The following is a 22,309-nucleotide window of genomic DNA, read 5'->3' as shown; positions in this document are numbered from 1 at the left end:
CTATAATTACGAAAATTCTTGTGTGCAAACTCAATCCAATCAAGGAAGTTTCATTACTTTACTCACAGAGCCTAAAGCTGCAGAATCCAGCCGGATCTGTCGTCAGCTGAGCAACAAACTCAAGAAGCTGAGGAGGTTTAAAACCTTCCTAAAGGGCACAGAAGTGGTGGAAACAGGAGTTCAACATTTTACTATCTGTGTTTTCACAGTAACATCAAGGTACATGTTGAAAACTGAAATCATAAACCTCACAATCGCTTCACAAAAGTGTTCACTTTACATTTTAAACGTCATTCATTATATGAGGCTTATCTACATCCAAACACTTATATGGGACATGTACACCTTCTTATGTCATTTGCACATCCATCTGTTCATTTCTGTTCTTATTTTACCTTCACTTTATGCTCTAATGTTCTGTGTTGTCTCAAAGGGTGTTGTTTACTCCTTTATTGAATATTGGAGCTGCTGTAGTGATTTAATTTTCCTCTGTGGATTAATAAAGTCTAAGTTTAAGTCAATATCCTGCAAATAACTTCAACAAACTGCACGTTTTGCTGCGTCTCTGTGTGTGGTTTAAGTGTCAGGGTGTGAGTTCAGACACTCAGAATAGCAAAGTTTAGTGTGCGGACTAAAGATGAGCTGCAATGGGGAAGAACTGATCTCACCAGCTTTTTCAATTATTTCATTTTACATTTTGAATTCACTTGTTTTGTCCCATCTTGGTGTTTTGCACACTTTATTCTGGTAATACAAGCAGAACTTTGGTGAATTCCAGTTGTTTTTAAATTTGCTCTGTAAGTAAATCTGATCTGATTTGATCGTTTTAATATTTTCAGTCATCTCAGTCAAAATTCTGTAAATAACTCCAATAAGCTGCACATTTTTGCTTTTTTTGTTTTTACAGCTTAGTGTGTGGTTAAAGTGCCTGGTATGAGTTTAGATGCTCAGAATAGCAGGGTTTAGTGTGTGGATGGGCTCGGCCTGCTAATCCCACAGCGACCCACTTCTTAAACGGATCCACCAGGTGACAAACCACAGAAAGCTTCAGACACACATTTTTTTTATTGTAGTAACGCTGATAAAATCAGATTTAATGCTCCTGTACAAAGAAAACACATGGATGAGGAAAACAAAGGGATGAGATTACTGCGTGTTTCTACCAGAGCTAAAACCGATAAAGACAACTCTGTACAGTAAATCCACTTCTACACACACGCCACTCCAGACATACACCAAACTATGTACATGTGCTTTGCAGTTCAAATTTCCCCCCATAAAACAGACAAAAGGATTAGAAAAGTGATAAATATTATCCCGTTGCCTGAGCTCTGAGTTCAGATGTTTCCTCTGATCTGCAGCAGGAAGTTCTGTACAGGAAGGAGGAGGAGGACGGTGAGGAGGAGGACGGTGATGGACAGGCCAGCTGCCCACTCATCCACCTGAAACAGATCACAGGTAAACCCTCCGCAGGTCTCCAGGTGAGGTGATGGTGTTGCACTGAGGACACAACTTCTTCGCTCCCTGGAAACGCAGAATTCAGACGTTAAACACATTTTACTTGATTTTTTGTGTCAATTTTCACATAAATCTGCCTTTTTACCAGCGTCCGGAGCCAACACTCCTCACAGTGAACGTGCCAGCACTGGATGGAGGTGAGCGGAGTCGTGTAGGTGTCCTGAAAAACAAACACAGGTGAGATCTGAGCTGCAGTACCAACAGCTGCCACTAGATGTCCACGTTAAACTACAAGAAGGGCTTTAACGGAAAGAGATGCTGGAATGAAATCAACGACTTAGAAGCCTCTAAACTGGAGGAAAAGAGCAACAATTCTGTTATTACACATTAGTTTTAATAGATATTACTTCAGCATTTCTTAAGTGAGTCAAAATTAATCTAAAATTATCTTCTACTTGTCTATTTTAGACGAATGTACGGAGTCAGCATCAGATTTGTGCAGAGATCGAGTTGGAAACAGAGTTTTATTTGTTTTTATTATGTATTTTTGCTGCAATTGAGGGCTTAAAGTTCAAAAAGAACACCAGAAATTACAGCTGAAGGGAGATTTAAGATCCTGAATCAAGTTGCAATTAATTATTATTTTCATCACGGCTTTTTCTGTGTTAATCAGTTGATATTCACTCCATGAAAAGTAAAAAAAATTAGAGAAAATCACGTTTTCAGTGACCGTAGTCATAGTTTTGAATAGCATCTTGAACAACTTCACAAATCTAGTGAATTTTTAAAATGTTTATCCCAAAAAAAGCAGAAAAGCAGCAAATTCTCACATCTAAAGAGCTGGACTCATTAAACATGAGGCAATTTTGATAATAAACTATTAAACAATTAACTGTTAAATGTTGTTGATTCGTTTCCTGTAGATCAATTAAATAATTAACTGACTAGTAAATGCAGAACGAGATTCAAGATTTAAGAGTTTTATTAATCACATGTTCATTCAGGATATGCAGTGCAATAACAATAAGACATAAATATTAAAAAACACTATAAAGATAGAATAACCTAGGTCATAAAGTAGAATAAAACTAGAATTAAATCATTTTCAGGACTTTGCAGAAGCAGCTGTAAAGCTTTAAATCAATCTCTCCTCCTTCATTGATATGAATAATAATAATACAAAAAATATATTAAACGTACGTGTTTTTAGTGACTTCTGCTTTTAATGGTCTTAAAATTTCACATTTATTTTTAAAATATTTATTTTACAAGCTGCCATCCTGGTTTGCCTGATTGAGTGATTTTATTCTGTTTTGGTTTGCTTTAAATTTGGATTTTACTAGTTTTATTCTGATTACATGAGCAGCACTTCTGGCCAATGCTGGTTGTTTAAAACTTGCTATTTAAGTAAATCTGATGTGATTTAATCGTTGTTTTACTCAGTCCAGTATATTTGATGTCAGATTAGTATTTTATATTATTATATTTTAACATGATATAGAACTGACACACAGTGTGCTTTCATGTAAACTAATGATTAAGAGAGTCTGCAGGTAAATTAGTTGCCATTAAAAAACCCAATTTCTTTAATTTTTCCGATATTAGAGTAAAAAAGTGAAAACTGAACAAATAAACATAACAGATCCAGATATCATCACATACAGTAAATATTGTGTCATATTTATACTCAGATTAAAGAGTAAATCAGATTTATGACCATAAATCCCTGCAGTAAGCCTCGGTTGTGTCTCTGCTGATTTGTTTTGTCTTCGTTCTTACCATGCAGATGAGGCATTTAAACCGGTCTCCTTTAGACAGCTGCTTCTCCAGATCTCGTATCCGAGCTTTCAGTGCGTCCAGCGTCGTCGGCGTGGCGTCCTCAGAGAGCCTGAACACACACGCATATGTGTACATATATATATATATATATATATATATTTATGATAAAAACACACAAACACATGTATAACAAGAAAAGCACTCAGAGCGCAGTACTCCACAGGCTGTTCATTCCTCCATATGACATTGTTAGAAATGCAGCATATTTTTGTAGAAATGCAGTATATTATTATTATTATTATTATTGATGATTAGAAATCACGGCAACATAGAATGTGGCCACTTAATATAGATGTATCCACAAAGAAAATGACCTTGCGCTGGCTGAGCACAGGCATTCATGTGTACGTTATGTACGGACACTGAATCGCGTGACCTACATATGTGTAAATTACTATTCATCACATTTTGTAAGGCTTTGTTTTGCTAATGTTAAAATAGTCGTTCCCTTCCTGCTTTTATTTTGAAGGTGTTTTTTATGTGACGGGCTTTTATTATTGGCACCATTCCAGCAGCACAGGAAGTGTTTATCTAAGAAGCGGTTTCTTTACATGAGGAAGACTCCGCAGAAAAGTTCGAAAATTCAGGATAGAAAGAAAAACTCAGAAACTATGGCGTCAAATTTGGGTCAAAAGTCACGCGCGCGCAACACTCTCTCATGCACGTGAAACACGTACCCCGCGCGAGCGGAAAAAAGTCTCCACGGGCGCAAAAAACACTCTGCGTGCGCGTGGCAATGTCTCCGCGCACGAGGAGCCTCTTACGCGCGTGGAGACATTGCTACTCGTCCGTGTATGGTGCCATAATTATCCGTGCAGCTCTGATTTACGAACGCGGGGAGAAGACTTTTGACCCTTTGTGGGCGGATACCAGTGCTCGCCACAACCTCCCTATGATTGGCTGACTGCGACAGCAAGAACCCCCCCCACGTGGGCACAGTCGGCTGGAGCCACTTTGATGTTGCTGCCGCTGTTCTGCAGCTCCGCCGAACACACACAGAACCGAGCCCGGATCTCCAACTGCCGGTGGGTGAGTGTCTCCACGTATTTCTGGCTCTAAACGGGGGGGCTGTCAGCCTTTAGTACAGTGATTAGACGTTAGTTAGCTCCATTGCTAACGGCAGTTGCCCAGGTGGACTGACCGGAATCGGCCCAGAAGCCCAGCGTGTCTACTCCAGTGAATCTGACAGGGAGTTTAAGAGTGATTCTATAATTAGGGGTACATTTCAAGTCCATGGGGTGTAGACACGCTGGGCTTCTGGGCCGATTCTGGTCAGTCCACCTGGGCAACTGCCGTTAGCAATGGAGCTAACTAACGTCTAATCGCTGTACTAAAGGCTGACAGCCCCGCAATGGAGCACTGAGACCTCCCGTTTAGAGCCAGAAATACGTGGAGACACTCACCCACCGCAATCATGTGATCATCAGTAGGCGACTGGTTGTTGTCATGGTAACAGTGACGCTGTGCTGGCCGCTATATCTCACAATGGGAAATCCTTATCATATTCGTGTATCCAGACTATAAGTCACATCACTGCCAAAATCTAATGAAGAGGTCCATGTGTGATTTCTGACCATCCCGGAAAATTTCATGCAAATCCGCTGGTCCATTTTTAAGTAATGTTGCAAACAGACAGATAGACAGATTCACAGACAAAAGTAAGCCAATTGTCACGTAATTCCCCCGCGTTTCTTGGCAGAGTAATTATGACATTTTTACACATTTTGGACGACGTACTAAACTATTACTTTTTTTACAAGTTTTGGACGACACACTAAACTATGACGTTGTTGATCACGTTTTTTTTTTTTGCCTTTTATATAATTTTATTTATGAACTTTTTGCTTTACAGAACAAGAGACATACAATATCAAACAAACAAACAAACAAAAAATATATATATATATATATGTATACACACATACATTTATATGCACCGCCAGACAGTACAATAAAGGAAGGCCAGAAGGTCAGAGTTCATGCCAGACCAAAAACATAATTCGTAGGGGATGTCCATAAAATATTATAAGTCTTAGAATACGTTGAGGATCCAGGTGTAAAGTCCATAAAATTGATTCCAGGCAGACTTGTGTTAAGGACAATGAATGAGGAGGAATGTAGCATTCCAAACTGAAAACAGAATATAAGTTACAGAGGTACAGTATGTAGGAAGACATACCTGTGCAGTCAACAGTTTATTTATTTTTTCTTTATATAATCGATAAAAGGTTGTTGGTCACGTTTTTGATGACATACTAAACTATGACGTTTTTTCCACATTTTGGACGCCATACTAAACTATAAAGTTTTTGGTCATGCCTTGGACAACATACTAAACTATGATGTTTTTGTTCTTATTTTGGACGACATACTAAAAGTAAGACATTTTTTCCACATTATGGACGACATACTAAACTATGACATTTTTGGTCACATTTTGGACGACATACTAAACTATAACGTTTTTGTTCACATTTTGGACAACATACTAAACTGTGACGTTTTTTTCACATTTTGGACGACATATTAATTAAACTGACGTTTTTTCCACATTTTGCACGACATATTAATTAAACTATGACATTTTTTGGTCATGCTTTGGACGACATACTAAACTATGACGTTTTGGTCACATTTTGGACGACATACTAAACTATGACGTTTTGGTCACATTTTGGACGACATACTAAAGTATGACGTTTTTGGTCATGTTTTGACAACATACTAAAGTATGACATTTTTTCACACATTTTGGACGACATACTAAACTATGACGTTTTTTGACATTTTGGACGACATACTAAACTATGACATTTTTTCACACATTTTGTAAGACATACTAAGCTATAACGTTTTTGGTCACATTTTGGACGACATACTAAACTGTGACGTTTTTTTCACATTTTGGACGACATACTAAACTATGACGTTTTGTCCACGTTTTGGACGACATACTAAACTATGACGTTTTTTTCACATTTTGGACGACATACTAAAGTATGACATTTTGTCCACGTTTTGGACGACATACTAAACTATGACGTTTTTTTCACATTTTGGACGACATACTAAACTATGACGTTTTGTCCATGTTTTGGACGACATACTAAACTATGACGTTTTGTCCACGTTTTGGACGACATACTAAACTATGACGTTTTTGGTCACTTTTTGGACGACATACTAAACTATGACGTTTTTGGTCACTTTTTGGGCGACATACTAAACTATGACGTTTTTGGTCACTTTTTGGGCGACATACTAAACTATGACGTTTTTTTCACATTTTGGACGACATACTAAACTATGACGTTTTTGTCACATTTTGGACGACATACTAAACTATGACGTTTTTGTCACATTTTGGACGACATACTAAACTATGACGTTTTTTAAACATTTTGGACGACATACTAGACTGTAACGTTTTTGGTCACTTTTTGGACGACATACTAAACTGTGACGTTTTTGGTCACTTTTTGGGCGACATACTAAACTATGACGTTTTTGGTCACTTTTTGGGCGACATACTAAACTATGACGTTTTTTTCACATTTTGGACGACATACTAAACTATGACGTTTTTGTCACATTTTGGACGACATACTAGACTGTAACGTTTTTGGTCACTTTTTGGACGACATACTAAACTATGACGTTTTTTTCACATTTTGGACGACATACTAAACTATGACGTTTTTGTCACATTTTGGACGACATACTAAACTATGATGTTTTTGTCACATTTTGGACGACATACTAAACTATGACGTTTTTTAAACATTTTGGACGACATACTAGACTGTAACGTTTTTGGTCACTTTTTGGACGACATACTAAACTGTGACGTTTTTGGTCACTTTTTGGGCGACATACTAAACTATGACGTTTTTGGTCACTTTTTGGGCGACATACTAAACTATGACGTTTTTTTCACATTTTGGACGACATACTAAACTATGACGTTTTTGTCACATTTTGGACGACATACTAAACTATGACGTTTTTGTCACATTTTGGACGACATACTAAACTATGACGTTTTTGTCACATTTTGGACGACATACTAAACTATGATGTTTTTGTCACATTTTGGACGACATACTAGACTGTAACGTTTTTGGTCACTTTTTGGACGACATACTAAACTATGACGTTTTTTGGTCACTTTTTGGACGACATACTAAACTATGACGTTTTTGGTCACTTTTTGGGCGACATACTAAACTATGACGTTTTTTTCACATTTGGACGACATACTAAACTATGACGTTTTTGTCACATTTTGGACGACATACTAAACTATGATGTTTTTGTCACATTTTGGACGACATACTAAACTATGACGTTTTTTTCACATTTTGGACGACATACTAGACTGTAACGTTTTTGGTCACATTTTGGACGACACACTAAACTATGACGTTGTTGATCACGTTTTTTTTTTTTTGCCTTTTATATAATTTTATTAATGAACTTTTTGCTTTACAGAACAAGAGACATACAATATCAAACAAACAAACAAACAAACAAAAATATATATATATATATGTATACACACATACATTTATATGCACCGCCAGACAGTACAATAAAGGAAGGCCAGAAGGTCAGAGTTCATGCCAGACCAAAAACATAATTCGTAGGGGATGTCCATAAAATATTATAAGTCTTAGAATACGTTGAGGATCCAGGTGTAAAGTCCATAAAATTGATTCCAGGCAGACTTGTGTTAAGGACAATGAATGAGGAGGAATGTAGCATTCCAAACTGAAAACAGAATATAAGTTACAGAGGTACAGTATGTAGGAAGACATACCTGTGCAGTCAACAGTTTATTTATTTTTTCTTTATATAATCGATAAAAGGTTGTTGGTCACGTTTTTGATGACATACTAAACTATGACGTTTTTTAAACATTTTGGACGACATACTAGACTGTAACGTTTTTGGTCACTTTTTGGACGACATACTAAACTGTGACGTTTTTGGTCACTTTTTGGGCGACATACTAAACTATGACGTTTTTGGTCACTTTTTGGGCGACATACTAAACTATGACGTTTTTTTCACATTTTGGACGACATACTAAACTATGACGTTTTTGTCACATTTTGGACGACATACTAAACTATGATGTTTTTGTCACATTTTGGACGACATACTAAACTATGAGGTTTTTTAAACATTTTGGACGACATACTAGACTGTAACGTTTTTGGTCACTTTTTGGACGACATACTAAACTATGACGTTTTTGGTCACTTTTGGGCGACATACTAAACTATGACGTTTTTGGTCACTTTTTGGGCGACATACTAAACTATGACGTTTTTTTCACATTTTGGACGACATACTAAACTATGACGTTTTTGTCACATTTTGGACGACATACTAAACTATGACGTTTTTGTCACATTTTGGACGACATACTAAACTATGATGTTTTTGTCACATTTTGGACGACATACTAAACTATGACGTTTTTTCACATTTTGGACGACATACTAGACTGTAACGTTTTTGGTCACATTTTGGACGACACACTAAACTATGACGTTGTTGATCACGTTTTTTTTTTTTGCCTTTTATATAATTTTATTAATGAACTTTTTGCTTTACAGAACAAGAGACATACAATATCAAACAAACAAACAAACAAACAAAAAATATATATATATATATATGTATACACACATACATTTATATGCACCGCCAGACAGTACAATAAAGGAAGGCCAGAAGGTCAGAGTTCATGCCAGACCAAAACATAATTCGTAGGGGATGTCCATAAAATATTATAAGTCTTAGAATACGTTGAGGATCCAGGTGTAAAGTCCATAAAATTGATTCCAGGCAGACTTGTGTTAAGGACAATGAATGAGGAGGAATGTAGCATTCCAAACTGAAAACAGAATATAAGTTACAGAGGTACAGTATGTAGGAAGACATACCTGTGCAGTCAACAGTTTATTTATTTTTTCTTTATATAATCGATAAAAGGTTGTTGGTCACGTTTTTGATGACATACTAAACTATGACGTTTTTTCCACATTTTGGACGCCATACTAAACTATAAAGTTTTTGGTCATGCCTTGGACAACATACTAACTATGATGTTTTTGTTCTTATTTTGGACGACATACTAAAGTAAGACATTTTTTCCACATTATGGACGACATACTAAACTATGACATTTTTGGTCACATTTTGGACGACATACTAAACTATAACGTTTTTGTTCACATTTTGGACAACATACTAAACTGTGACGTTTTTTTTCACATTTTGGACGACATATTAATTAAACTGTGACGTTTTTCCACATTTTGGACGACATATTAATTAAACTATGACATTTTTTGGTCATGCTCTTGGACGACATACTAAACTATGACGTTTTGGTCACATTTTGGACGACATACTAAACTATGACATTTTTTCACACATTTTGTAAGACATACTAAGCTATAACGTTTTTGGTCACATTTTGGACGACATACTAAACTATGACGTTTTTTAAACATTTTGGACAACATACTAGACTGTAACGTTTTGGTCACTTTTTGGACGACATACTAAACTATGACGTTTTTGGTCACTTTTTTGGACCGACATACTAAACTATGACGTTTTTGGTCACTTTTTTGGACGACATACTAAACTATGACGTTTTGGTCACTTTTTGGGCGACATACTAAACTATGACGTTTTTGTCACATTTTGGACGACATACTAAACTATGATGTTTTGTCACATTTGGACGACATACTAAACTATGATGTTTTTAAACATTTTGGACGACATACTAAAACTGTGACGTTTTTTTCACATTTTGGGCGACATACTAAACTATGACGTTTTTGGTCACTTTTTGGGCAACATACTAACTGTGACGTTTTTTTTCACGTTTTTGGACGACATACTAAAGTATGACGTGTTTTACACATTCCACACTAGCAGCGGATGTGTATAAACTCAGAAGCAGCTGGAATAGGGACAAGCTCTTACAGTGTTTCCTGAAAAAATGAGTGAAGTGTAGAAAAGCGATTTTGTGTTCAAAATAAGGCTGACTGCTGAACATAAAGAAAGGCTTTGTAAAACATCAGGAGCTTCACCACGTCTGGCTGGTGTTTGTGACATATATGACCTAAATATGTAGCGAGCAAAGAGAATTGATGGACTCAGAACACCCCACAGTTTAATCATTTGTTTCCTTGTATGATTTCCAACTGATAAATTACAGTCAATTTGTAGTAGGATCACAATCATGTGATGGTCAGCAGGTAACTGACAGTGTTCACTTGTTGTCATGGTTACTGCGACGGCAGCTATATCTGGCAATAGGAAATCCTTAACAAAGTCGTGGATCCAGACTATAAGCCTGCATAACTGTGAAATTTAATGAGGTGGTCTTGTGTCATTTCTGACTTCTTCTGAAATTTCTTTTGAATCCGTTTGTCCTTTTTTTGAGTAATGTTGCTGACAGACAGACAGACTTCAGATTCACAGACAAACGTACGCCGATTGTCGCATATCTAGGAACGCGTCCGAGTTATGTGACAATCGGCATAAATAAAACACTCAAACACATATAAAATAAAACACACACAGGAGGAGTCAGGAGAGTCATTTATAAATGGAAGACAGATGAAATGATCTGCTGGGAACACGGACACCGAGCATGAATTTAGCAGCGATCACATTCAGCGTCTCATTTATCATCGGATGGGGGGGGGCTAAGTCCTCACAGAGATGGAAAAACACACGATTACAGATGTGGAAACACACTTCACAGGAACGAGAAGAGCTGAAGAAGATTTTATCACAGTTCTGTTGTTGTTAACTCCAGTTTAACCCTCCTGTTCTATTCGTTTCTCAGGAACAGTAATGATGTTTAATCATCCAAAATCCAAACAAACACTGTTTTTATCTCATTATTAACTGCATCATTAAACATTTAGATATTATTTAGTACAGTGGTGTTCTTTAGCTCAAACAGATCATCGTTCAATGAGGATAATTCACTCAGTTTTCATTAAAAATCCATGTTAAACTTTTTAACGTTCATTGGAATGGTGTACACATAAAACACGAGTTTTTACATGATGTAGATTTTTTTCAAAATTTTATTTTACATGTTGAAGTTTTTTCTCCTTATTCCAGCAAAACCCACTGTTGCAAAAATAAATCTGTTTTATTGTTTTTTTTAATTATTAATTTTATTATTTATATATAAATAAATGTTATTTTTGCATTTTTTCCTATATTTGGGTTTATAGAGAGACAAATTTTAAATTTTTTTTAAAGTTATTAGTTTTTATTATTTCTATTTTATCTATCTATCTATCTATCTATCTATCTATCTATCTATCTATCTATCTATCTATCTATCTATCTATCTATCTATCTATCTATCTCTTATACCTGTGATGGTTTTAACTTTGCTCTGATTGGCTGATTCTCACCTATCAGTGTATCCCTGCTCTGTCCTCCAGGTGCATGCTGGGATAGGAAACATCCTCCTCATTATCCTCCAACAACTTAAAACTTTAATGAACAACTTTAGTGTAAACTTTAGACCTGTGTTGCAACTTTTTCTGTCGTCTTTGCAGAATTTAAAAAGTCATAAATCTGATATAGGATAATTTTAGTGATGGATTTGTTTGGATTTTACTTGATTTTTTTATTTATAATTTATTCTAGGGAAGAAACTCTATGAGAAACAGCAGCGGAAATGCATTAAATAGCTAAATAAAGATTTATTATGTAAGAAAGGGAAAACATTTTGAAGCGTTTGATGAGAAAACAAGACAGTTTTGCTTTTACAAGGTGAGATTTTTCTCACAAGCAAGAAATCACACAGTTTGACTAATAAAAGAACAAGAAATCCTTTATTCATTTAACTATAAGAACACAGTTTCCTACTCTTTCTTGTTTAACTGAAGCTTTCTTCTAAGCTGTAAATAAACCTTAAATCGTCTGAAGTGTCTCTAAACGACGACAATTCGACAGAAAGAATATGAGATTAAAAAACTGACAAACTTTCATGAATTCAATCATGATGAAGTTCAAACTTACGTCTCCATCTCGGTGTTTCTGCAGGTTTTTGGGAGTCCGGCCGAGCTGCTGTCCTGCTTCTCTCCTTCTCTGCTGGTCGACGGACTCCCTGAGGAACAACAAACAAACAAACAAACAAACAGATAACAGTTTCCTTCATCACAGGAGCCAGCTGAACTCAGCAAACCAAACCAAACCTGTGCAAATATCAGGAGTAACTTCTTGGTTTTGTGCTGAACTCACCGTCGTTTGACCATTTGGAAAAGTCTGGATTTACTCTGGAGTCTGGTAACATGCTGCTGCTGGAAAAAAGCAACAAAAGGAGCATTTAAAAGTCAAAAAACACACAGATTGAAAAGCAAATTGCACCTATTTCAAGAAAGGGATTAAAATGTAGTTCAATTCATTCAGTTTTATAGTTTCTTCAGGTGAACCCGAGATGTTTTGGTGTTTCTACGTACTTGACTGTCGTCTCCTTGGAACTTTCTCCTGAACAGCGAATCACATCCGTCTCTGAGTATCTGGGAAGTAAAGTCAGGAAAAACACGAAGGAAACAACAAGTAGGACTATCAAAAGCTGAGAAACGTGTTGCTTTGACAAGAATAAAGGCCTCTAAAGTTTCACCAAGGATAGGACTCTTAAGCGTAACTTTTCTGGATAGCGTTGCTCCTGATATGATAAATTCTGAATTGCAGATGGTTCTAATCTATCCTACTCTATTCTATTCTATTCTATTCTATTCTATGGTACACTTTCAGGATACTGCGCTCGGCCGTACTCCAGAGTATCGTCTCCGTCCACATCCAAATCAGCGTCGCTGTCTCTGCACTCCTTAGAGGTGGTGGTCACCAGCATGGCACCTGATGAGACATTTATATGGATTTATATGAATTTATATGAAAGATGCACAATATAAAAATTCGGCATCAGCACTGGGTGGTCCAGAGGGTTAGACGAGTATTTATTTGAAAGAGTAAGTTTACAACAACACAACATGTGAGGGGGTTAAAAACAAATGGGTGTTAGTAAAATACAAATAAACAAACAGAACTAAAAGTGAACTTCACATTGACACTGATGGACATTCCAGCCAGGAACAAAGGAAAAGATCATCAGTACGAAAAAAACTCGTTCCTGTTCACCTCTTAAAACCCAAAACACTCCACAGTAGCACCCTAAACTAAAACTACCAGTGGGTTCCTGTTTTCCTTCCTGACAGTTCAAGGTCCCTCTCTATCTACCCACACATCCACCAACCACTGGAACACATCTCCAAAGTTCTGCTGAAGCTCAGCTTCCCCTCAGAAGAAGTGCCGCCAGATGAAGGAGCCTTGGAGAGGCAGCTGGCGTTGGTCTGATCCAATCCAGCTTCAGCTCCAGAGACGGCAGGCGAGACGAGTCAACGGAGGCCGAGTGGACGAAGGCATGAAGCTGAGAATAATCCAGAAAACACCAGAGGAGGAGAGCAGCGGCCCAGGGCCAGAACAAACAGAGTATCATGGTATGTGTCTGAGAAAACATCAAAGTTAGCCTTTGGGAAAAAAATGCCGTCAACTCCAAGATTTTAAAAACCGGTGTTTTGGCGCGAGCTATCGCGCGATTTCGGAACAAAATTTCCTGAGATTTGGATACAGACCACAACAAAGAGCGATCGCCAGGTAATGTGGAGGTTTTCGTTCACTTCTCATCTCTAGTATGTTGTGGGACACTCATTGAGACTATCTGAGCCGGTCAGTGTGGGGAAAAAAAAGCACGTTAGGGCGGACGTTGACGCTGGGGGCAAGTTGCCCCATACTTTTCGCTAGCCGAGCTGCTAGCTGAGCTGCTAAGCTGCCTGCCTGGCTAAATACTGGAGCTTGTCGAAAATTCATTTCTCCATCACTCATATGTATGAAATGACATGAAAACAGACCCCAGGTTGAAAAAAAACGAAGTTCCCCTTTAATGACAGAGCAGCACATCCAGACTCAGTCTCATTTATGTAGAGATTAAACTTCAGTGTCATTCATTGATGTTAAAGTGCAGTTTTTCATGTTTGTTGCTCATCCCGACCAAACCAGTCCAGGTGGAAGATGATGTGAAGAGAAGCTCCAGAGGATGAATATCACACATTTATGTTGGAAATAAATGTCCTTTAATTAGACATTGTCATGCAAAAGTTGGATTTCCCTTTAATTATGTTCAAATCTTTTAGCTGATGTTGGTTTCTAAATGTTTTCTGACACTCGGCCCCAAACATTAAAACCTTCTACAGCTCACAAGCTGCAACAATTCACACATTATCAACGATCTTTGTGACTAAACTAAGATAAAAACTGAAAAACTGTCTGATTCCTGCATCGTGAATGTAAATTTTTTGGTTTTTATGACAGTAAACTGAATATATTTGGGTTTGACATTTTATAAACCAAAACAAGAAATGAATTAGTGGAGAAAACAATCAACAGATTAATGGACAAAGAAAACGTGTTTTCCAACATATATGTCTGAATTCCTCCAACATTACAAGATACATACAATTTAAATTCAGTTTTATTTATAGAACACTAATTACAGGTCAAATTGTCTCAAGACGCTTTATTTTTATATTTTTATATTTTTTTGTCATATTTAAAATAGAACAAAGTAAGAAATGTAAACCTCTTGACTAATCCAATTTATTATTTGGTTTTTAAGAGACTAAAACAACTAAAATAACTTTCTCCATTAAAACTAATAACATGAGGTCAAATAGAAGGAACAGTTTTAAATCCTGCAGTCCCACGACAACAAGAATAAAGTTTGTGAACAAAAACTAAATCTGCTGCTGGATTCCATTAAAGTCCTAATAAATGATGATAAAGTGTGATACTAAAGGTTTGTGGAGCTAAAAATGTCAAAGTAAAGATATCAAGTTGAACATCTGGATGGAGGCTGATAAAAGTTGACCTCCCTTCATTTCTCTGGAGCGACTCCATGGATTTTAGGGATGCTGGTTAAAGACCTGCTCTTCTAGTCGTCTTCCTTCTAGTCGCTGTAAAAAGTCACTCCATCCTCACCGACTTCAACACCTCTTCATGACAACTTGTTCTGCCTCTGACCTGGTGGAAACTCCAGAAACTCGAGAAAACCGTCGAGACTCGGATTTTCAAAAAAACTGATCGGAGGGAAGGTGTGGTGGGAGGGGAGTAGAGGGGGAGTGGGTGGAGTCTGGGTGGAGAGGTGGGTGGTGACCTCCCCCCATCTACTCCTCCACCTCCCCTCCCACTCTCCGCCCTGACTCCACCCTGACTCCGCCTTGGCTCCACCCAGACTCCGCCCATGTGGTCACTTGGAAACTACGATGTCAAAGGGACGACGAGTTTATTTCATTTTATCTGATCTGTAGCTCAGTGAGTTAAGGGTTTACCATGGAGCTGCAGGTTGCTGGTTCAAAACCAGACCTTCTTAAATTTTCTGAAAAACTTGGACAAAACAAAAAGAAAAACTGCCAGTGGTGGGACTTGATCCTGCTACCTTCCACTTGGTAGTCTCTCCTCTTATCCTCTGAGCTACTCACTCAGATACTAATTCTTCTTTTTTTGTGCATTTATCATCGATTTTTTGTCGTTTTCGAGTTTTTTTAATTTGAGTCTCGTCTCGACCGTTTTTCTCAGGAGGTTGGACTTCAGCCTTTGTGCTGGAGGGTTGAACCCTCAGTTCCAAGACTTTCCAAAGCCTCCACACCTCCCCAGTCCTCAGGACCTGAGCTTTCACACAGTCTGAGGGATGAAATGTTCTAAGTCCCACAGTAGATCTCTGTTAGATTTAACTTTCAGACAGTCCAAGGACTGATATCTTCTGAGTTCCTGAGTAGTTCTCTGTTAGTTTGAACCTTCAGACAGTCTGAGGACTGAAGTTCTAAAAGTTTCTCAGTACTTCTGTGTTAGTTTGAACTTTGTGGTGAACAGAAGCCTTAAAACTTGTGACCATGAGTCTTGATTTCACATTTAGACCATCCATCTGAGTTCTTCTCAGACCTTCACCTGTGGGTTCTTCAGAAATCCTCAACAAACTTTGATTCTCTTCACTGAACAGTAAAGTTTGTGGAGATCAGAAGGTAACATTAGTTTGATCGATGCCTTCAACTACTAGTAGACTTTATCTGGAAAGCAGTTTTCTGAAATGAGCTCTTAGTAAATCTGTCCACAGTCAAACCAAGAACACAGAAAGAGGAAATGTTTGAAGAAACAACTTGATGTTTTCATTTCAGACTAGAAAACGCTTTAAGACCTTCATCTGTTTTTGCTCTTTTTCATCGTTTTATCGTCTCTTCTGTTTAATTTGATCTTCTAAAGTCTAACTGGTGTCTTTTCAAATGTTTTGTCTTTAGTTTGATTCTTCTTAAATCTTTAGTTTTGCTTTTCTAATGTCTGATTTGATTTAAAATGTTTTGTATTTTTTAAATGTTTCATATTCTTCTTGTTTAATTGTATTTTAATTGTTTATCTAAAAAAATTCATCTTTAATGTTTAATATGTTTAAAAATGTTTAATTTCATAATTACATGTATTATATCTTCTGTTTAATTATCTAATTAAATATTTTGTCTGTTTAAAATAATTTAATTGTATTTCATGATCAATTTTCTTTTTAAAGTTTTATTATATTAAATGTTTTTTCCTTTGAGTTAATTGCTTTTTTATTATAGTTTATTTCTTTAATCATTTATTTATCAAGATTTTAACTCCAACCTTAAATCACAATAAAAATACTTCTGTTGTCACAATCATGAGTTAGTCACTTATTCAGTTTATCAGTTCAACTTTATTTGTTTAGAACCTTTCACACAGATGACAAAACTACACAAACAAAGAGAAAATAATGATTAAAACTCAAAAACATACTTAAAAAAGATTAATCATGGTAATAAAATGTGTTCAGGGGATGGAGGGAGTTTATTGAAGTCTTCTTGGGCTCACACAGTAAATCATTTAAAATAGAAACTTGATATTCAGTCTAAGGAAACTGCAGAGCGACAGTAGAACCAACAATATCTCCTGTTTTCTCCTTTAATGAGTCGACTCTTCTGGTGCTTTCAGACCAAAGAACTACAGACTCTTCACAACCTGCTCAAACTCTTGGTACAGGACCTCACCACACGGGTCAACAAGGTTTCCTTCTCATTTCTACTCTGAAGCTCACCTTCTCCTGCTCAAACTGCTGACAAATGTTTGTGCTGCTCTAAAGTCTGGTCTCCAGAACTTCCTAAAAACTCTCAAAGTCTCTTCTGCTGCAGGTTGCTCTGTAGAACTGTTCCAGAAAACCTCACTAAACCACATGGAGGGGCCTCAAGATAGTCGTCCAAATGAACCATACAAAAACCAAACTAGCACAACCCAAACGCTAAAGTCTCCTGCAGCCCTACCAGAGAAGCTCTTTAAACAGAGAATCAGGACAGGAACTCTTACCTTCTGGACAACCAACATTGGTTCACAAACAACCAAAAACCTCTAAAGACTCACTACAGCCAAGATAAAGACACAACTCAGCTGCACCAAATCCACTAATCACTGCACACATTAGCACCATGTGCTAACTGTGGCTAAAGAACCACATTACCAAGACAACTATCCAGTACAAAGCCCTAAAACACACCAAGAAACACATTAAAGGGATTTTACTGCTGGAAGCTGCAAGCCAACGCCTAAAGAACAAACTAAAGCAACAGAACCAAACCAGTTCAGTGAAGAGAAGCAGAGGAAACGTTTGACTGCAGACATAAAGCAGGAAGACACTGAGCTGCTCAGGTGTTCCTGATGACACCAAGCAGCCACCTGGACAGCCAATAGGAACACAGCTTACTGGAAGTCCAGAGGGCTGGCTTAGTGAAGGACATTTAGTTTAAAGTTGAAGCAGAAAGTTAACAAGAAAGTGAAAACCACCTTCTGATCCCTGAAATCTCTGAGTTTTCACACAAAGAACACCTGAACATGTCAAACTGGTTCCATAGCAGAACCTTCACTGTAAAAACATCATAGTATGGTGTGTTGATCAGAAAACAGTTCAGCTAAAAATATGAGTTTTTGTCTTTTTTATTGACCAAACTTTTCAGGAAGTAGATGAAGAATAATTAAAGCTCTCATGTAGAAGTCCAACTTCTTCTGGATCCTTGTGGAGAGTTTAATCTTAGAGTTTGTAAAGCTTGAGTTTTTAGAGTCACATGGATCGTTTTGACTTTTAATAGAGAGTTTAGTGTCTGATTGTAATCCTGTTCAGTGAATGGATCATTTAAGTTATGAAGTCATGTTTTGTTTTTGCTTCAGCACTTTTTCTTGTTTAGTTGCTGATGTGGTCAATTAGAAGCTGCTGAGTGCATTAAAATCCTCCAAGACAAAAGTTACAAAGTGGTTGCTGGAGTTATTTCAGTTATGCAGATATTTATGGAAAATACTGAAATGTGTTGTGCTCATCCAGCCACAGAACTTTCATCCATATTTTACATGAAGAACCATTTTCAATACTGCCTGCCCTTGCTCTGCTTTTTTCTGCTTTTTTAAGCACAATGTTGTTTTTTTATTACCCTTAATGTTATCTCTATAATAAGATTTTAAAAGTTCAAAATGCTCTTAATTTACACCAGAATGCAGGAAATAGGATCAATAATTTTAATAATTTTCTGGGGAGGACCCCAGACCCCCACCAGCATCACACACAGACCACATCTCACTCTAAGGTCTGGTCATTAGTTTGCAGCCCTGAATTATTGTGTTGTGAGCAAAACTCATGGCCACTGTGGCTAAAACATTTACACAGTAAAGTATCTCTGAATAAATCTAAATCTGGCCAAAAAGTGGAAAAGCAATTTCTCAGTTTCTGTTAGCTGTTTGTGAAATTAAACGTTCACTCACATCCTGTGCATCTTTTAGGGGCTAAGGCCCCCTGTCCTTAGAACCTAGTGACGGCTCTGGCCTCGACTTATTTCTAAGGTCAAAACAGATAAATTTCAGCCTCAGAAATGTTCTTCATCTTTCCAGCTCTTTGCTCCTGCTGTCAGTCAAACTTGAACCGTTTGTTGCAGGTCAGAGCTTCTCCTCGGTTAAGGAAACGTTCAGAGAACCTTCCGGCATCCTGCTGCTGTAATCTGAACTGAAAAGTTCAGCGCTTCTTCAGCTTCACATCATTCACCCTCGGCTGAAGCTCACCTTTAAAGCCAGAGACGCCATCTGGATCCTCTCCTCTCGTTCCAACTCGTCCTCCAGCGGCAGCGAGTCGGAGAAGCTTCCTGGAACAAACACAGAAAATATAAAACTCCTGTAGCCCCGAGCTACAGATCTGATTCTGTGTTTTCAGCGGTGGATGAACATCCAGCTGACAGCGATCCTGACGTGAACAAACCCTCAACCAGAAGTGTTCGTCTCCATTACAATAGAAATGTCAGATAAACGCAATAAAACACTCCGTACCTGTCCTTCTTCATGTTTCCTCCTCTTCATCTTTCCGATCCTGACTGAAACAGACACAAGAAACAGATGACAACATGGACCAGAAAAAGACTCTATCAGTTTGTTTTGTTCATTTCTGATTGCAGAAGGTCCAGAGGAAACAGATGCTTCCAGAAATGCAGCTGAATCAGGAGTTTCTCAATAAAATACAACAAAACATTTATTTTTCTTTCATTTACATCAATTTTATTGCACAAACGGAGTCTTGATCAGCTTAAAAAGGGATGAAGACGAAGTGACCTGCAGAGAAGCGTGTCAGATCACTCATGAAACTCTTAATAATAAGAACTAATAAAAAACTGAATATTTTATGTCTCGTCGTTGTCTGATGCGACAGAGTTTTACAGCTGCACTTGTCTACATTTTATCCCAGTAAAAATGAGAGATTTATTTTAATTCTGACATTTTTCTTTGATGTGAAGGAAATGATTGATTTATGTTTCTTCTGCACATAAGATCACTTTAATCCATTCGGTTTGGAAACTTAGAAAACTTAAGATCAGCAGGATTGTCTTTTTTTTTTTACATTTTGCTAGTTAAAAGCATTTCATCTTCATTTTCCATTGAGAATTACGTCATTTTGTCATTTTGTGTCATTTCTGCCATTTTGTGTCTTCATTTCTGCCATTTTGTGTCTTGTTTTTTTCATTTTGTGTCTTGTTTTTTCATTTTGTGTCTTGTTTCTGTTCATTTTGTGTCTTGATTTTGTCATTTCATCCTCCAACAGTGTCCTACAGAATGTGTAGATCAAAGCTTATGTCCTCTCTTCTATTTTCCATCTTTTCATCCATTGTCAGTCTTGATTGAATGTCTCTCTCTACCTCATATTATCAGGATCAGACTCATTCTTTGGACTGTTTTCCATCAGTGGTCAGCAGTAACAGCTAGCTAAATATCTAGCTTCTACTGCTGAGAAAAGATCACATTAGCATGGATTAGAGTAGGGTTAGCAACAAACACAGAAACATGAATAAAATGAGACAATCAGTACCTATTATTGATCAATGTGGAGCAGGAAACTGAAAGAGAGAAGGTTTATTTTTCAACATTTTGAAGCCTAAATGTTCTCCAGTTTTGGAATGATCCTGATGTACAAAGAGAATATTTAAAGCCAGAAAAAGGCAGCTTTGAGCTCCATAACTGCAGCTAACTTGTCGTATCTCGTCCAGCTCCTCTGTGAGATATAAAAGCTAACAGGGCTGAACTCCTCCTGATCCTCTTCCTCCTGCTGTAGGCTGCATGGAGGGACGCTAAGTTTTAGAGCCTCTGATTCCTGCTGGGTGACAGCAGAGGACGAGGAAATATGATGAGGGTTAAAGAGGCGGTCAGCGATGAGGGGAGCTCATCCAACGGAGAACGGAGGTTGATTAATCAGCAGCACCTCCTGACGGGGTTCAGAAGCTCATCAGGTTGAAAGGCCGGTAAAGGCCCGGTAAAGGCCCGGTAAAGGCCCAGTAAAGGCCCAGTAAAGGCCCAGTAAAGGCCCGGTAAAGGCCCAGTAAGGCCCAGTAAAGGCCAGCAGAGGAGAGATAACAGCAGCAGGAAGAGTTTCAGATCATTTTAAACCAATTAGGAGAACTTATCCTGTTAAATAAACAAGCAGCAGACTGAAACTCATTTTAAGGGACTCGTTAATCACTGAACTAATGGTTTATCAATACTTTAACCAAAGTTTTCAATTACAAAATTTGATTATAGTGTAAATATTATCATATCATTTGTAATATGACTTTTCTCAGTTGTTTTTAATATTTTTATTTTATGTAAAATAGGTCATTTAGTTCCTCTTATTGCAGCTGAAGAATCATTTATAACTCAGTTCTAACTTCTATCTCAACAGAAACCTTTTTTTCTCCTTTTAAAAGTAGCATATAGATTCAGAGGCGGCATTTTTTTTCAATATATAACTGGAATTATTCATTTAACATTAAAATATTGTTGACTTACTTTAATAACTGATTAACTGACTACAATAAAGATATTGTTATGATATTGTTGTTAAGCTGGGAAAATCTCATTATTTTTAAAACCTGCTGCCTAATGTTCCGGATACATCAGCGCTCTGGCCCCCTCTCCGCTCTGTGACTTCATACACTTTCGATCTCCAACGACTGTAACGAGAGGAGCAGTCAGAGTGACTGTGAAATTTCCTCTTCGAAGGAGTGCATTTGGACAGTGTGTGTTCTCCTACAAGACGGCTCAAGAGTGGAATAAGATCCCACAAAGCATCAGAGAATCCAGCTCATACATCTCCTTCAAAAATAAACTCAAGAGTTGGCTAATCGATAGTCAAAGATGTGAACATTTGAATCCTACATCTGCTGGACCTGAACTGGTTTTTCTTTGCTCTGATTCTGAGCATCGAGCATTACTGTAACCACATGTATATGATATATGTTAGGTAGAAATCTTACGTACAACGTGAACTTTTTAAATTTTTTATATATGCTATGAGTATGAGACTGGGTCACATAGTATGATACTATGT

General features: G+C 37.4%; 1 protein-coding gene across 1 annotated transcript in view; it reads right to left on the bottom strand.

The window, feature by feature from the left end:
- Positions 1–1,046: 1,046 nt before the first annotated feature.
- The window catches only part of rnf220b (ring finger protein 220b), a 60,035-nt gene continuing 38,772 nt past the window's right edge, over positions 1,047–22,309 (bottom strand). The window contains exons 8-16 of the mRNA XM_051947696.1: positions 19,776–19,826; positions 19,522–19,601; positions 13,122–13,237; positions 12,819–12,878; positions 12,601–12,659; positions 12,379–12,466; positions 3,238–3,346; positions 1,604–1,678; positions 1,047–1,524 (exon numbers count right to left, since the gene is read on the bottom strand). Coding sequence (XP_051803656.1) covers positions 1,453–1,524; positions 1,604–1,678; positions 3,238–3,346; positions 12,379–12,466; positions 12,601–12,659; positions 12,819–12,878; positions 13,122–13,237; positions 19,522–19,601; positions 19,776–19,826 — 710 coding nt within the window. The 3' untranslated portion in view covers positions 1,047–1,452. The remainder of the gene's footprint in view (positions 1,525–1,603; positions 1,679–3,237; positions 3,347–12,378; positions 12,467–12,600; positions 12,660–12,818; positions 12,879–13,121; positions 13,238–19,521; positions 19,602–19,775; positions 19,827–22,309) is intronic.

Source organism: Acanthochromis polyacanthus, chromosome 4 (assembly GCF_021347895.1).
Source record: "Acanthochromis polyacanthus isolate Apoly-LR-REF ecotype Palm Island chromosome 4, KAUST_Apoly_ChrSc, whole genome shotgun sequence".
Lineage (NCBI taxonomy): Eukaryota > Metazoa > Chordata > Actinopteri > Pomacentridae > Acanthochromis > Acanthochromis polyacanthus.
The sequence above is the reverse complement of the archived record's forward strand: the minus strand, read 5'-3'. Positions and strand labels throughout refer to the sequence as shown.